This window comes from Hemiscyllium ocellatum, chromosome 32 (genome assembly GCF_020745735.1).
Source record: "Hemiscyllium ocellatum isolate sHemOce1 chromosome 32, sHemOce1.pat.X.cur, whole genome shotgun sequence".
Lineage (NCBI taxonomy): Eukaryota > Metazoa > Chordata > Chondrichthyes > Orectolobiformes > Hemiscylliidae > Hemiscyllium > Hemiscyllium ocellatum.
In genome coordinates, this window is record NC_083432.1 from 8197166 (window position 1) to 8215101 (window position 17936).

The window sequence follows — 17936 nt, forward strand, 5'->3', positions numbered from 1 at the left end:
AAGAAAGGACAAACAAATGCAGAGCTTCCCAGGTGATAAAGAAGGATAAAATTTATGGTAAAGTAAAAAAAGGAAGTTGACAGGTGTCAGGTAGAAATTACACCTGAGAACTAAGGGGAGACAGAAGGTTCAGAGAAGGGGTAAAACAGCAATACTAAGCAAGCAAAGAAGGATTATGACAAAAGGCTGGCAGCTAGCATAAAGAAAATGCAGAGTATTTTACAGTCATATAGACAGCAAAAGTGGGGGTAATAGGATGAGTAAGGTTGATTAGTGCTTAAAAATATGTTGCTGGAAAAGCGCAGCAGGTCAGGCAGCATCCAAGGAGCAGGAGATTCGCGTTTCGGGCATAAGCCCTTCTTCAGGATAAAATAGGTTGATTAGTGACCTAGAAGGCAATTTACATGTGGCATCATGGGGTATGGTTGATGCATTAAATAAAAACTTGGCATTTGTCTTTACTGAGGCGATAAATACTACCCAGGCCAAAGTAACAAAGAAATTAGCTCTGAAACTAAAAGAGTTCAACATTGATGAGAAGTGTGGGTTCTTAAATTTGAATGCCAAGCTTTGATGAAATGTAGCTAGGGCTATTGAAGATAAATTTTCAAGGGAGCTGACAATAAGCTTTCAATCTTCTCTGAACGTGGGAAAGCCTGCAAACATTATACCTCTGTTGAAAAAAAAGGTTGGAAGGAGAAGCAGTGAAATTACAGACAAAATCAGCTGAACTTGAGCAGTGGGGAAGCTTCAAGAAATAATTATCCTGGACAGAATCAGTCAAATGGAAAAAAGTAGATTGATGTAGAAAAAGTCATGTTTCACAATCTCAATGGAGATTTCTGAAGAGCCAACAGAAAGTATCAATGAGGGTAATGTTGTAAATGTGATGCACATGGACCATAAGAAGGGATTCAACACAGTGCCACAATCAGACTTGAATTAAATTACAGCTTACACGCCGCAGGAATGAAAAGGGACAAGTGCAATGTGGGTATAAAATTGGCTGAGTAATAGGAAATACTGTTGCAACAATCAATGGATATCTTTCATGCTGAATCAAGGTTTGCAATGGAGTTCCACACAAGTTGATTTTGGGACCTTTGCTTTAGATTTAGATTTCATGTGGACAATTTCAAAGTTTGTGAACCATAGAAAACTTGGACGCATTATAAACAGAAAGGAGGACACTATAGAACTCCACAAGGACATAAGTCCATGGCTAAACTATAATCACATTCTGTGGAGGTACCAGTGTTGGACTGGGGTGGACAAAGTTAAAATTCATACACTCGGTGATAGTCCAAGAGGTTTATTTGGAAGCACTAGCTTTCAGAGTTGCTCCTTCATCAGGCAGCTATGGATCAGGATCATAAGACACACAATGTACAACAAAAGATCACAGTGTCATACAACTGATATGATATATTGAACAAACCTAGATGGCTGTTAAGTCTTTCATCTTTTAGAATGGGTTGCAAGTTTTGGTTCACTAATATGTAAACCCCAGAACTATTTTTAAGTCACATTCTCAACATAACTTAAGGTTTTATGAAAAATGTTGAGATCTCAGCTCAGATAATACATTAAAGGTGTGAGGTTAGAGTCTATCTGTATCCCAATCATGAGTTGGACTGGTTCTATTTGGTGTTGTTAAAGGTTTCACAAACTATTTACAAGAATATAGCCAGGGTTGGAGGATTTGAACTATAAGGAGGGGCTAAACAGGCCTCATTCCTGATGAAGGGCTTGTGCCCGAAACATCGAATTTCCTATTCCTTGGATGCTGCCTGACCTGCTGTGCTTTAACCAGCAACACGTTTTCAACAAAATAGGCTGGGGCTGTTTTCCCTGGAGCGTCGAGGCTGAGGGGTGACCTTAAAGAGGTTTATAAAATCATGAGGGGCATGGATAAGATAAACATACAAGGTCTTTTCCCTGAGGTGAGGGAGTCCAGAACTCTTGGGAATACGTTTAGGGTGAGAGGGGAACGATTTAAAACGGACCTAAGGGACAACGCTTTCACGCAGAGGGTGGTACATGTATGGAATGAGCTCCCAGAGGAGGCTGGTACAATTGTAAAATTTAAAAGGCATCTGGATGGGTATATGAATAGGAAAGATTTAGAGGGATATGGGCCAAATGCTAGCAAATGGGACTAGATTAGGTAAGGATATGTGGTCAGCATGCACAAGTTGGATTGAAGACTCTGTTTCCATGCTGTACATTTCTATGACTGTTGTTGTGGTTCTGTTCGCCGAGCTGGGGGCTTTTGTTGCAAACGTTTCATCCCCTTTCTAGGTGACATCCTCAGTGCTTGGGAGCCTCCTGTGAAGCGCTTCTGCGCTGATTCCTCCGGCATTTATAGTGGTTTGAATCTGCCGCTTCCGGTTGTCAGTTGCTGTCCGCTGTAGCGGCTGGTATAGAGGGTCTAGGTCAATGTGTCTGTTGATAGAATTTGTGGATGAGTGCCATGCCTCTAGGAATTCCCTGGCTGTTCTCTGTTTGGCTTGCCCTATAATAGTGGCGTTGTCCCAATCAAATTCATGTTGTTTGTCATCCGAGTGTATGGCTACTAAGGATAGCTGGTTGTGTCGTTTTGTGGCTAGTTGGTGTTCATGGATGCGGGTTGGTAGCTGTCTTCCTGTTTGTCCTATGTAGTGTTTTGTGCAGTCCTTGCATGGGATTTTGTACATTACATTGGTTTTGCTCATGCTGGGTATCGGGTCCTTTGTCCTGGTGAGTTGTTGTCTGAGTGTGGCTGTTGGTTTGTGTGCTGTTATGAGTCCTAGTGGTCGCAGCAGTCTGGCTGTCAGTTCAGAAATGCTCCTGATGTATGGGAGTATGGCCAGTCCTTTGGGTTGTGGCATGTCCTCATTTCGTTGTCTTTCCCTTAGGCATCTGTTGATGAAATTGTGCGGTTATCCGTTTTTGGTGAACACCTTGTATGGGTGTTCTTCTTCCTCTTTTTGCTGTTCTGGTGTGCTGCAGTGTGTTGTGGCCCTTTTGAATAATGTCCTGATGCAACTTCGTTTGTGTGTTTTGGGATGGTTGCTTTCATAGTTCAGGACTTGGTCTGTGTGTGTGGCTTTTCTGTATACCTTTGTGGTGAATTCTCCATTCGGTGTTCTCTGTATCATCACGTCTAGGAATGGGAGCTGGTTGTCCTTTTCTTCCTCTCTCGTGAATCGGATTCCTGCGAGTGTGGCGTTGATGATCCAGTGTGTGTTCTCTATTTCTGTGTTTTTAATGATTACAAAGGTGTCGTCCACATATCTGACCCAGAGTTTGGGTTGTATTTGCCTTAAAACTGTTTTTTCTACCCTTTGCATTACTGCTTCTGCTATGAGTCCGGAGATTGGTGAGCCCATGGGTGTTCCGTTGATTTGTTCATATATCTGGTTGTTGAATGTGAAGTGTGTTGTGAGACACAGGTCCAGTAGTTTAAGTATGCCGTCTTTGTTAATAGGTTCAATGTCCTATTGTCTGTTATGTATGTCCAGCAGATTGGATATTGTTCCTCTGGCTAGGGTTTTGTCAATAGAGGTGAACAGTGCCATTACGTTTGCAACAAAAACTCCCAGCTTGGCGAACAGAACCACAACAACGAGCACCCGAGCTACAAATCTTCTCACAAATTTCTATGACTCTTACAAAATGTTACAATCTGCAGGTAGTCAATTCATGTATGAAAGAGAGAGAGAGAAAACACATGTGAAAGTGTGAATGCGCATTAGAGTGCGTTTTGCATGTGTATGGTAGACTGTGCGTATCAGTGTGACAGGGTATAAACCTGTGAGAAGATGTGTGCATGAGTGAGAGTATGGGGATGAGGTGTACTTGTGTGTGTAAGAGAGAGAGCATCTGCGTGAGTGTGAGTACGTAAGAGTGTGCATGTGTGGAGTGTGCATGTGTGAGAGAACGTATAGTGCAGTGGGGTCACCTATAGTGAGACATGAACCCAAGGTGTTCCCTCCCAGTCGGGAGGCCCTTCAGCGGTCAAGGATATTTGGCCTCAGATCTGCGGGCGACCATCTTCAAAAGTGGACTTTGGGAAAGCAACAATACAGAGTGGTTGAGCAGAAGCTGATAGCCAAGTTCGGTACCCATGAGGATAGCCTCAACCAGGACCTTGGGTTCATGTCACACTACAGGTGACCCCACTATCCCATACACTCTTGCACACTCACGCAGACCCTCTCGCATACACACAGACCTCCCACACACTCCCACCCTGTCAGGCTTATACTCCGCCACACTCATGCAAACACACACTCTCTCATGTGCACTCCATGCACTTGCTCACACACTCGCGCTCTCTCTCATGTATGCACACAGACATAAATCTATGGGGTGAATGTGCATTTGCAGACACATTCTATTTTGCTCAAAAAGCATACAACATACAGTCAATCCATGTAACATTTTAGAAATTCCCAGTTTGGAAACAGAACCAGAATCTGACTCAAAAAAAGATTAGGATAGAAACAGACTCTAACCTCACACCTTTGTCTGAGCTGAGCTGTCACTTTTTAAAAAAATAAAACCTTAAGTTATCTCGAGAATGTCACAAAGTAGTTCTGGGATTTAACAAAACAAAGCCAATTACAGCACAGGAACAGGCCCTTCCGCCTGCAAGCCTCTGCCGATCCAGATCCTCTATTTAAACTTGTCACTTATGTTCCAAGAATCCTTATCCCTCTGTTGCCTGCCCATTCATGTATTTGTCTAGGTACATCTTAAAAGAAGCTATCGTGTCTGCCTCTACCATCTCCACTGGCAATGCATTCCAGGTACTCACCACTCTCTGCGTAAAGAACTTTCCACGCATATCTCCCTGAAACCTTTTCCCTCTCACTTTGAACTTGTAACCCTTAGTAATTGAGTTCCCCACTCTGGGGAAAAAGCTTCTTGTTATCCCTCTCATGATTTTACAGACCTCAGTCAGGATCCCCTTAACATCCACCTTTCTGATGAGAATAATACTAATCTACTCAACCTCTCTTCAAAGCTAGCACCCTCCATACCAGACAACATCCTGATGAACCTCCTCTGCACCTGCTTCAAAGCAGCCACATCCTTCTGGTAATGTGGTGACCAGAACTGTACACAGTATTTCAAATGAGGCCAAACCAAAGTCCAATACAACTGTAACATGACCTGCCAACTCTTGTACTCAATACGCCAAAAGCATGAAAGAAAATACGCCTTCTTGACCACTCTATTAACCTGCGTTGCCACCTTCAGGGAACAATGGACCTGAACACCCAGATCTCTCTGTACATCAATTTTCTCCAGGGCTTTCCATTTACTGTACAGTTCACTCTGGATCTTCCAAAATGCATCACTCCGCGTTTGCCCAGATTGAACTCCACTTGCTATTTCTCTGCCGAACTCTCTAATTATCTATATTCTGCTGTATTCTCCGACAGTTCCCTTCACTGTCTGCTACTCCACCAGTCTTAGTGTCATCTGCAAACTTACTCATCAGACAACCTATATCTTTCTCCAGATCATTCATGTATATCATGGGTTGCAAGCTTGCAGATGACACAAAGGTTGGAGGTGTCGTTGACAGTATAGAGGGCTACTGTAGGCTGCAGCGTGACATTGACAGGATGCAGAGATGGGCTGAGAGGTGGTAGGTGGAGTTCAACCTGGATAAATGCGAAGTGATGCATTTTGGAAGGTCGATCTTGAAAGTTGAGTACAGGATTAAAGACAGGATTCTTGGCAGTGTGGAGGAACAGAGGGATCTTGGTGTGCAGATACATAGATCCCTTAAAATTGCCACACAAATGGACAGGGTTGTTAAGAAAGCATATGGTGTTTTGGCTTTCATTAACAGGGAGACTGAGTTTAAGAGCAGTGAGATCTTGTTGCAGCTCTATAGAACTTTGGTTAGGCCGCACTTGGAATACTGTGTCCAGTTCTGGTCGCCCTATTATAGGTAAGATGTGGATGCTTTGGAGAGGGGTCAGAGTAGGCTTACCAGGATGCTGCCTGGAATGGAGGGCTTATCTTACGAAGAGAGGTTGACTGAGCTTGGACTTTTATCATTGGAAAAAAAGGAAGAGAGGGGACTTAATTGGGGTGTACAAGATAATGAGAGGCATGGATACAATTGATAGCCAGAGACTTTTTCCTAGGGCAGAAATTGTTAACACGAGGGGTCATAGTTTTAAGCTGTTTGGTGGAAAGTATAGAGGGGGTGTCAGAGGTGGGTTCTTTATGCAGAGAGTTGAGAGAGCATGGAATGCGTTGCCAGCAGCAGTTGTGGCAGCGAGGTCATTGGGAATATTTAAGAGACTGCTGGACATGCATATGATCACAGAAATTTGAGGGTTCGTACATTAGGTTTAACTTACATGAGGATTAATGGTCGGCACAATACCGTGGGCTGAAGAGCCTGTTCTGTGCTGTACTGTTCTATCAAAAACAGTGGTCCTAGCACAGATCCATGTGGAACACCGCTGGTCACAGCTCTCCATTTTGATAAACTCCCTTCCACTACTGTTGTCTGTCTCCTGTTGCTCAGCCAGTTCTCTATCCATCCAGCTAGGACACCGGGGATCCCATGCAACTTCACTTTCTCCATCAGCCTACTGTGGGGAAGCTAATCAAACACCTTACTGAAGTCCATGTTTATGACATGTGCAGGTCAAGTTGGCAAAAGAGGGAAGAATGTTGGGTATTCTAAAAAGCATTAAGGTACAGAAGTCCCCAGGTCTGGATGGGATCTATCCCAGGTTACTGAGGGAAGTGAAACAGGAAATAGCTGGAGCCTTAACAGATATCTTTGCAGCATCCTTGAACATGGGTGAGGTCTTGGAGGACTGGAGAATTGCTAATGTTGTCCTTAGTTTAAGAAAAGTAGGATAATCCAAATAATTATAGACCGGTGAGCCTGACATCAGTGGTAGGGAAACTGCTGGAAAAGATACTGAGGGATAGGATCTATTTTCAGTTGGAAGAAAACGGGCTTATCAGTTCAAAGTTTGTGAGAAGATTTGTAGCTCGGGTGCTCGTTGTTGTGGTTCTGTTCGCCGAGCTGGGAGTTTTTCTTGCAAACGTTTAGTCCCCTTTCTAGGTGACATCTTCAGTGCGTCTCTCAGTGGGCTTATCAGTGATAGGCAGCATGGTTTTGAGCAGGGCAGGATAGAATTTAAGGATTAAAAAACCAAAACCTCCAACTCACTCTAAAAGATGAAAGACTTAACAGGCGTCTTGGTTTGTTAAATACATTGTTTCAGTTGCATGACACGGTCACCTTTTGCTATAAGTTGTGCGTCTTATGACCCTGCTCCACAGCTATCTGAAGGAGCAGCGTTCTGAAAGCTAGTACTTCCAAATAAACCTGTTGGACTATAACTTTGTTCACTACTTGGAATAATTGGTCTCTCTTGTATTTATTCCAAATCCAAATTCTGAGTTAATGTTTCAATAGACAATAGGTACAGGAGTAGGCTATTCTGCTCTTCCGAACCAGCACCACCACTCATTATGATCATGGCTGATCATCCTCAATCAGTATCTGGTTCCTGCCTTATCCCCAGAACCCTTGATTTCACTATCCTTAAGAGCTCGATCCAACTCTTTCTTGAAAGTATCCAGAGACTTGGCCTCCACTGCCTTCTGGGGCAGAGCATTCCATACACTCACCACTCTCTGGGTGAAGTAGTTTCTCCTCAACTCTGTTCTAAGTGGCCTACCCCTTATTTTTAAACGGTATCATCTGGTTCGGGACTCACCCATCAGCGGAAACATGCTTCCCACCTCCAGAGTGTCCAATCCTTTAATAATCTTATACTTCTCAATTAGATCCCCTCTCAGCCTTCTAAACCCAAGCGTATACAAGCCCAGTTGCTCCAATCTTTTAGCGTAAGATAGTCTCGCCATTCCGGGAATTGACCTCATGAACCTATGTTGCACTCCCTCAATAGCCAGAATGTCTTTCCTCAAATTTGAAGACCAAAACTGCGCACAATATTCCAGGTGCGGTCTCACCAGGGCCCTGGACAGCTGCAGAAGAACCTCTTTGCTTCTATACTCAATTCCTCTTGTTATGAAGGCCAGCATGCTATTAGCTTTCTTCACTGCCAGCTGTACCTGCATGCTTGCTTTCATTGACTGATGTACAAGAACACCTAGATCTCGTTGTACTGTCCCTTTACCTAACTTGACTCCATTTAGGTAGTAATCTGCCTTCCTGTTCTTGCCAAAGTGGATAACCACACATTTATCCACATTAAACTGCATCTGCCATGCATCCGTCCACTCACCTAGCCTGTCCAGGTCACCCTGTATTCTCCTAATATCCTCCTCACGTCACCCTGCCACCCAGCTTTGGGTCATCAGCAAATTTGCTAATATGACTTTTAATACCTTCATCTATATCATTAATGTGCATCATAAAAAGCTGCGGTCCTAGCACTGATTCCTGCGGCACACCTCTTTTTATTTCTTGTCAGCCAACCAATTTTCAATCCATGTCAGTATTTTGCCCCTAATACCACGTGCCCTAATTTTGCCCACTAACCTACTAGGTGGGACTTTATCAAAGGCTTTCTGAAAGTCCAGGTCTACTACATCCACTGGATCTCCCTTATCCAACTTCACATTAAATCCTCAAAAAATTCCAGAAGATTAGTCAAGCATGATGTTCCCTTCATAAATCCATGCTGACTCTGACCTATCCTGTTACTGCTATCCAGATGTGACGTAATTTCGTCCTTTATAATTGACTCTAACAATTTTCCCATCACTGAGGTCAGACTAACTGGTCTATAATTCTCTGTTTTCTCTCTCCCTTTCTTAAAAAGTGGGACAACATAAGTCACCCTCCAATCCGCAGGAAATGATCCCGAATCTATAGAACATTGGAAAATGATCACCAATACATCCATGATTTCTAGAGCCACCTCCTTTAGTACCCTGGGATGCAGACCATCAGGTCCCAAGGACTTATCAGCCTTCAGACCCAACAGTCTCTCCAACACCATTTCCTGCCAAATATAAATTCCCTTCAGTTCAGGTCCTTCAGCCACTACTACATGTGGGAGATTGCTCGTGTCTTCCCCAGTGAAGGCAGATCTGAAGTACCAATTCAACTCTTCTGACATTTTTTTGTTCCCCGTAATAAATTCACCCGCTTCTGTCTTCAAGGGCCAATTTTAGACTTAACCATTTTTTTTCTTTTCACATACCTAAAAAAGCCTTTACTATCCTCCTTTATATTTTTGGCCAGTTTACCTTTGTGCCTTACTTTTCCTTTGTGTATTTCCTTTTTAGTTATCCTCTGTTGTTCTTAAAAAGCTTCCCAGTCTTCCGATTTCCCACTCATCTTTGCTGTATTATACTTTTCCTCTTTTGTCTTTATATGGTCCTTAACTACCCTCCAAAGCCACGGCCATCCCTTAGGATCTTCTTTCCTTTTGGGAATGAACTGATCCTGCATCTTCTGCATTATACCCAGGAATACCTCCATTGTTGTTCCACTACCATTCCTGCTAGGGTATTGCACCATTGAACTTTGGCCAGCTCCTCCCTCATAGCTCCACAGTTCCCCTTATTCAACTGAAATATTGTAACTTCCAATTCTACCCTCTCCCTTTCAAACTGCAGATTAAACCTTATTGTATTCTGGTCACTACCTCCTAATGGCTCCTTTACTTCGAGGTCCCTGATCAAATCTGGTTTGTTGCACAACACCAAATCCAGAATTGCTTTATTCCTGGTAGGCTCCAGCACAAGCTGTTCGAAGAATCCATTTCAGAGGCACTCCACAAACTCCCTTTCTTGGGGTCCAGTACCATCCTGATTCTCCTAGTCTACCTACATGTTGAAATCCCCCGTAACAACTGTAGTAATATCTTTGCGACAGGCCAATTTCAGCTCCTTATTCAACTTACAAACTACATCCAGGCTACTGTTTGGGAGTCTGTAGATAACTCCCATTAGGATCTTTCTACCCTTCGAATTTCTCAGCTTTATCCATAATGACTCTACATCACCTGATTCTAGGTCCCCCTGCACAAGGGACTGAATATCATTCCTTAGCAACAGGGCCACCCCACCCCTTCTGCCAGTCTGTCCTTACGATAGCATGTACAGCCTTCAATTATCTTAGCTCTGACTGGCAATTCCACTTCTAATTTTATGTGCCAATTCTATCCTGATATTTCCTGGTGAAGGGCTTATGGCTGAAGTATCAATTCTCTTGCTCCTCGGATGCTGCCTGACCGGCTATGTTCTTCCAGCACCACACTCTCAACTTTGATCTCCAGCCCTCACTTTCGCCTGCCAATTTTATCAGCTTGCCTCTTGATAACTCTTGCACATTTTTTAGGCTCTCTATTAAAAGTTCAGTGGATTCTAATACTACTTTATTTTAGTCTGAGAAACCTGGTATCCGTGCTTTAAGCTTAGACTAACTCCGCATCCAAAATTAAGGTGTCCTCGTTCGAAATGTAGCAGAAAACTCGAACATTTGTCAAGACTTAACTGGCAAGAGTGCACCAATAATTGTACCTCACTGTTTCACAAGTCATCACAAATGTGCAAATATACAAAAATCCCACAATGAGATCACAAAAACACAATTTATCTGACTGCTACCGGGACAAAAAAAAATCTTCAATGACAGTGCAAGAAAAATGAATCTGTTAATTTGTAACACAACTTTAACAAAAACGGTAAAAGAAAGATTTCTAATTTGTCTAACTTGAACAGACCCCTTCCAATCCCCAAACACAGACAGACAAATGAAGAAGACAAAACTCAAGACAGTTCAAAAGATTTAACAACACAGAAAATAAAGACTACGAGGCAGCCATTCGGCATTTAGAGCTTTCTCTGCCATTCAATAAGATCATGGTTGATCAACCAACTCACTATCTGTTCCTACTTTATCCCACCTACCATTTGATCCCTTTAGCCCAAAATCTATATCCCACTCTATCTTGATGTTTAGCTTCAGAATTCCACAGGCTCACCATTCTCTCAGTGTAAACAGTTCTCCTGATCTCAGTCCCAACTGACCTACCCGGATGCTCAGACTGTGGCTGCTAGCTCTGAACATCCCCAGTCAACATGAACTCCCTTCCTGCGTTTCCCCATCTCACAGTCTAAGGCCAGAAGAGCATAGACCATAAGATACAAAACCAAATTAGGCCATTTGGCCCATTGAATACTGGAGCAGACTCAATCAGGCTGATTGGTTTCTCAATCCCATTCTCTTAACCTCTCGCAGTAACCCTTGACCCCCTTACTAATCCAAGAACCTGTCTCTGATTAAGTACAATCAATGATTTAGCCTCCACAGCCTTCTGTGGCAATGGGTTCCACAGGCTCAAGAAATTGGCTGAAGAAATTCCTGCTCATTTCAGTTCTAAAGGATCATCCCCTCACTTCAAAGCTGTGCCCTTGGGTTCTCGTCTCTCCTACAACTTCTGGGCAGCAATGGGGCTCAGCGGTTAGCACTGCTGCCTCATAGTGCCAGGGACCTGGGTTCAATTCAAGCTTTGGGGAACTGTTTGTGCAGAGTTTGCACGTGTTCGACATGTCTGTGTGGGTTTCCTCTGGGTGCTCCCACAATCCAAAGGTGTGCAGCTTAGGTAAATTGGTCAGGGATGTGCAGGCTAGGTGGGTTTGCTATGGAAATGCAGGATTACAGGGACAGAATAAGGAGGTGGGTCTGAGTGACATGTGCTTTGGAAGGTTGGTGTGGACTCAATGAGCCGAATGATCTGCTTCTACACTGTCAGGATTCTACAATTTTATAATATGAGAAATGTCTCTGTGACCACTATATCTACGCCTCTCTGCCTTCCCTAAGTTACAATGAGATCCCCCCTCACCCTTCTGAGGACACACCCAGACTCCTCAACCCCTCTCCAGATGACAAACTCTCTATCCTTGGGATCATTCTTGTAAACTTCCTCTCGACCCCCTCTAATGCCAGGATATCCTTCCATAGATATAGGACCTGAAAGTGCTTTCAACATTTTAAATGCAATCTGACCAGATCTTTATACAGCCTCAGTAGTACATTTCTGCTTTCATATTATAGCCCTCTTGAAATGAATGCTAACATTGCATTTGCCTTCCTAGTTGCCAAATGAACCAGAATGTTAACCATAAGAGAATCCCAAACTGGGACGTCCAAGTTGGTTGACTCTTAACTGCCCTCTAATTAGATATGGGCAATAAATGCTTGCCTAACCAACAATACCCTAATCCCATAAAGGAATTTATGGAAAAAAAATCACTGTCAGATTTCTGAAGTCTTATCCCATTTCGAAAATAGTCATAATCTCCTTGCTAATTCTTTTGCCAAATATTTGGAGTGTTCCCCTCTTTGGGTACTAATCCTCTTGCAGTTTCTCCTTATTTATTCCATCAAAATCTCTCTTTTCAACACTCCTTCAATCTCTCCTGAACCATCTGCTCCAGAAGTAATTTTAGCTTCTCTCATCTCCAAGTCAATCCTCATATCCTAACCTGAACAATCCACCAGAAAATGTGGAAGTTTTGTGATACAAGACTGCAGCTAAGCTCGAAGCTCCGAGTTGAAGTTTTAGCCCAGGACTTCATTGCCATGATAGGCATATTCATGTATCTTTCCAACACACACTAATGCTAGGAGTAACCATAGGAGACATTCCTGGTCAGGCATGGGAGACAGAAAACTGGAGTCTCTGTTATCACTATCCAGGCTACAAAATGCATGTAGAAATGTATGCAGCCACAGCAACTCAGTGTTACAAAAATCAAAGCATTACAGGAAGGGGTTGAAAATTTGCAGAGAAGATTACAGCAGGAATTAAAACAAGAGAAAGTAATCATGCTACAAGTCAAAGCTTAAGGCTCTTTTTTTTGAATACATGCACTTGTAAAAAGATAGATGACTTGACAGCACATCAAGTTGCTTTATTTTACTCCTACAAAAGAGATATGATTACAATGTTACCAAGATGGGACTTCAATAATGGTTAAGAAAAAAAGTTGGCAAAAAAGAAAAGAAGAATGGGCAGCTTTGTTAACTTTGCACAAGTGACGCAGAAATAGGCTGCTTTAGATCTAGAAGGGATGAAGTAGCAGCATTATTAAGAGGTCTCCTGGTTAAGGATCTGCTCATGGGTAGCAATCACAACACGGTCAAATTTTAATTTCTGTCTGAGGGAAAGCAACTTGAGTCTTAAACCAATGTCTCCAACCTAAAAATGGGCAATTAAAGATGTATGAATAAAGAGTTGTCTGAAGTGGACAGAGAAAATTCAATGGATGAACAGACATTTCATTACACTCAGCAAAGATTTCTTCCAGTCGAAAAGGAGGACTTCGTGAGAAGAATGAACCATCCACTTCAACAAAGGTGGTCAAGAAGAGTATCCAAACAAAACTTAAGGTATACAGAATGATGTAAACTAGTGGTTGCCCAGGAACTCTCCCCAGCCCCCACCCATCAGACCCCCAACAACACCCCAGCCCCTACCCCCAACCACAGGAACCAGCAGCAGATAACAAAAAGCTCAAAGAGGTGAAAATTGATTGAAGTAAATTAAATATGAAAACAAAGCAGCTAAAGAGAGCAGCTAAAGTGGCCTTGGAGGATGCAGTGGGGAACAGGGAAAAACAATTTTCAATAATATTTTGCATTCAACTTCATGGCAGAGGATTCTCTTAACATCCCAAAAATAACAGATAAATAAGGTGTGAATTGGACCAATCTTACATCAATCTCTGTCACAACTATTTATTAGTTTGATAAAAAGTACTTCTCAAACTGATGGGACCGAAGGCAGATACTTTGTCATGGCCTCGACCCAATTGCTTTCAAGTAACTGCATAGAATGTGGAGATATTTGTTGAAATATTTCAGGCCTGACTGGATTCTGAGAAGGTTCCAGCAATTTGGAAAACTGCTTCTGTGGTCTGTGTATATTCAAGAAGGGAGGGAGACAGAAATCTGTAGGCCAATTCAGGGTCATATTGGTCAGTGGGTAAATGTTAAGAGTCCATTATTGAGGAGGAAAGCATTTGAAAGACCTGAACACAACCAAAGGGAGTCAATATGATTTCATGTAGGGAAACCACGTTTGACAAATTTACCATGGTTCTTCAAGGGTAAAACAAGCAAAAACGATGCAAAGGAATTGATAGATACAGTATTTTTGTATGTCCAGAAAACATTCAATAAGGTGCCAGATAGAAATGCTAACACAGAAGCTCATACGGTTGAGAGTAATGTATTAGCACATACTGAAGATGGGTTAAAACACAGAAAATAGAATCAACCTTAGCTATCCTTGAGAAGGTGGTACTGAGCTAGCTTCTTGAACCATTGCTGTCTATCCACTATAGGTAAACCCACAATGTCATTAGGGAGAAAGTTACAACATTTTGATCCAACAACATTGAAAGAACAGCGATACATTTCCAAGTCAGAATGGTGAGTGGCTTGGAAGGGAGCTTGTAGACGGTGGTGTTACAACCTATCTGCTGCCCTTGTCCTTCAAGATGCAAGTGGTCATGAGTTTGGAAGGTGCTGTATAATGATTTTTGCCAAGTAATTGCAGTGCGTTTTATGGACTGCTGCTACTGAGCATCAGTGGTGGAGTGACTGAACATTTGTGGACTTTGCCGATCAAGTGGGCTGCTTGTCCTGGATACATGAGTGTTGCTGTTTCTTGAAAGGTGAAGCTTCTGGAGTTGGAACAGCAAGTGGGAAGTATTATATCATATTCTTGACTTGTGTGTCCTGTATGGCGGATAGGCTTTGGAGAATCAGTTGGTGAGAATGAAGAAGCAGAGTGCAATGTATCTAAACTTGCTGACAATACAGCAACAGGTGGTCAGGCATGTTGCAATCAGGATACAAGGTTGGCGAGGCCCAATATGAAGTACTGTGCACAGTTTTAGCACCCATATTTTAGAAAAGGTAAAGTGGCAGTGAAGGCCATTCAAGAGATTCAATATGCTGATTCCTGGTTGGGGATTTTAAAAAGGGACAACTTTTTCATGCAGAGAATAGCGTGTTTATGGTATGAGCTGCTAGTGGAGGAGACTGGTACGATTAGAACATTTAAAAGGTATCTGGATGAGTTTATGAATTGGAAGGATTTAGAGTGCTGGAAAGTGGGACTAGATTAATTTAGGATATCTGGTCGGCAAGGATGATTTGGACTGAAGGGTCTGTTTGTGCACTGGAAACTCTATGAAGGGGACAGCGTTCCAAAGAACAGCTACACAGGTTAGTCTTTTATTCATTAGCTTGGAGAAGAATAAAAGCGTTGAAACATCCAAGATTCTGAGGAGACATCTTGATGGATAAATGAACAGGCAGGGAATAAAGGATTACGACTGCAGAGGCAAAAGGTTTTTAGTTCAGAAAGGCAGCATGTTTCAGTGCACTCTTGGTGAGTTGAAGGGCCTGTTCCAGTTTCAATCAAACAATTCAATATCCTCCCATTCTTATTAACCACTCAAAAAAATTCAACATGTCATTCTTGCACTGATGGGGGAGCAAAATCCCGTACTTCCCCAAGTAAATGTGTTAAGAGAACCTGTGTACAAGTGAATGTACAGCCTCCTCGCATCATTTCAAAACACCAATGACAGACAGCAAATTCTTGCTTTATCTGTGATCCCCAAAAGTAAATATTAAAGAAAAGCTATTCTCCAAACCCCAACGGACTACCTCAATATTCATCACTGAACTTTTTGCATCTTCCAACCTAAACACCCCATTCTATTCATGATATTCCCCAACCGAAACCAAGCGCTGCTTATGACAGAAAGGATTTCTTACATACAAGTAACAAGTAACCGTCTCCTAAGCCAAAATTTTGAGCTTTTGTTATTAAAGATTTGAAAGTGTCAACTTTGATGCCTTCATTCTCCCTGGATATTAATGCATTTTGAAATAATATGGAGTCAATGAACGTTATGCTGTCATACACAATGGTGTACTGTACACTCACCTTCCGGGTCAGTGGTTGAACGCTGTTGGGTCTGATCAGCCTCCGCTTTTTACAGGTCAACATGGGACGAACTCGAGCTGCAATGCAGGTGCTATCAGGAGGTACAGGCAGCATATTCATTCTCTGCTTTTTATTCAGTAGCTCTTCAGCATCCGAACTGTCGGTGGAACTGTTGTCTGGGAGTAAACTGTGGACACTTAGGAAGAACAGAATATGCATTAGCAAAAGGTGGAGTTTGCTTCAACTGATAAATTTGCATAAAGTCACTTTAAAAAAACCACGTACAAGCAGAAACCTAAGCAGAAATAACATTTTCATAAATGCAAGGCTGAGACAACTGTCTCAGCAACACATGCTGATTAAGACCTTAACTGACGTCCTTCACACATTATTGTCAGATATGGACAAGTGTTTCTTTAGAAAAAGCTTCCAAACATTAGCCAACAAGTCCTTTTTTGAAGATGCCACAGTGGACAACAGATCTAAACTGGTTTAAAATCCCAGAACATTCAAACAGTCTGTTTAAATCACATTAATTACCTTAACAATATTTAAAGTCTGGCATTTTCTCAAACAAAAGGAACTGTAATTATCAATTTTTACTTCAGTGCGACCTGTGAGAGAATCATTTCAGAAAAAAAAAGGTAATGATGCGCAAAATAAAAATAGCAAACAATGGATACAGAATACAGTACTATGCTTTTTGTGATTTAATTGGAATGAAAGAAGCACTAGGGAAAAGATGACATCACCACCTACAGATCATGACAATCCAAAATCTTAATTCTAGTTTTTGTCAATGGATTAATAAATATGTTACGCAGAAACAAATAAATAATTCTGAGACTTGTCAGTACACTTGGGATGGATACGTTAAATAGCGCATCAAAATAAAGAAAGATCTGCATTATGGAATGGAGTGAAATCACATCTGTACTTCCCCGCACTATCACTGCTCTCGTGGTAATTTATCAAAATTTGCTGGACTCTGGGATGGTTCCAGCAGACTGGAAAACAGCAAATGCGATTCCACTGTTTAAAAAAGGAGATAGACAAACTAACAATAGGTCAGTTAGCTTAACCTCTGCAGTGGAGAAAATGTTTGAATCGATCAAGAAAGAAACAGCAAGGCATCTGGATAGAAACTGTCTGATTGGGCAGACACGGCATGGATTCATGAAAGTGACTGGAATTCTTTGAGGACATTACCAGTGCAGTGGACAACCGTGAACTGGTGGATGTAATATATTTGGATTTCCAGATGGTATTTGACATGGTGCCACACAAAAAGGCTGCTGCATAAGATAAAGGATGATTGGCTTTATGCATAATGTATTAGCATAGAGGATTAGTTAACTAACAGAAAGCAAAGAGTGGGGACAAATGGGTGCTTTTCTGGTTGGCAATCAGTTGCTAGTGGTGTGCCTCAGGGCTCGGTGTAGAAACTGCAATCGTTTATAATTAACATACATGATTTGGAGTTGGGGGCTATATATTGTGTCAAAGTTCGCAACTGGCAATAAAATGAGTGGCAGAGGCAAATGTGCAGAGGACACTGAAAACTTATCTATATCCCCTGCAGACTAAGTCAGTGGACAAGATATGGCAGATGGAGTATAATACTGGAAAATGTGAGGTCATCCATTTTGGTAGGAGTAACAGCAAAACGAACTCAGTTAAACGTTCAAAAAGTGCAGCATGTTGCTGTGCGGAGGGACCTGGGTACCCTTGTGCAGGTGTAGCAGATAATTAAGGTGGCAAATAAAATATTGTCCTTCATTGCTAGATGGATAGACTTTAAAAACAGGAAGGTTATGTTGCAGCTGTATAAGATGCTGGTGAGGCCACACAAAACTGTGTACAGATTTGGTCTCTTTACCTGAGAAGCAATGTACTGGCACTGGAGGGGTGCATAGGTTGATTCCGGAGTTGAGAAGGTTGGCTCATGAGGAG

At 42.2% G+C, this 17936-nt stretch overlaps 1 protein-coding gene across 4 annotated transcripts in view; it reads right to left on the minus strand.

Annotated features, from left to right (window-relative positions):
• kansl1b (KAT8 regulatory NSL complex subunit 1b) overlaps positions 1-17936 on the minus strand; it is a 300606-nt gene that overhangs the window by 57987 nt on the left and 224683 nt on the right. For all 4 annotated transcript variants that reach the window (XM_060848550.1, XM_060848551.1, XM_060848552.1 and 1 more), the window contains one exon: positions 15984-16179. In XM_060848550.1, the coding sequence (XP_060704533.1) occupies positions 15984-16179 (196 nt within the window). The remainder of the gene's footprint in view (positions 1-15983; positions 16180-17936) is intronic.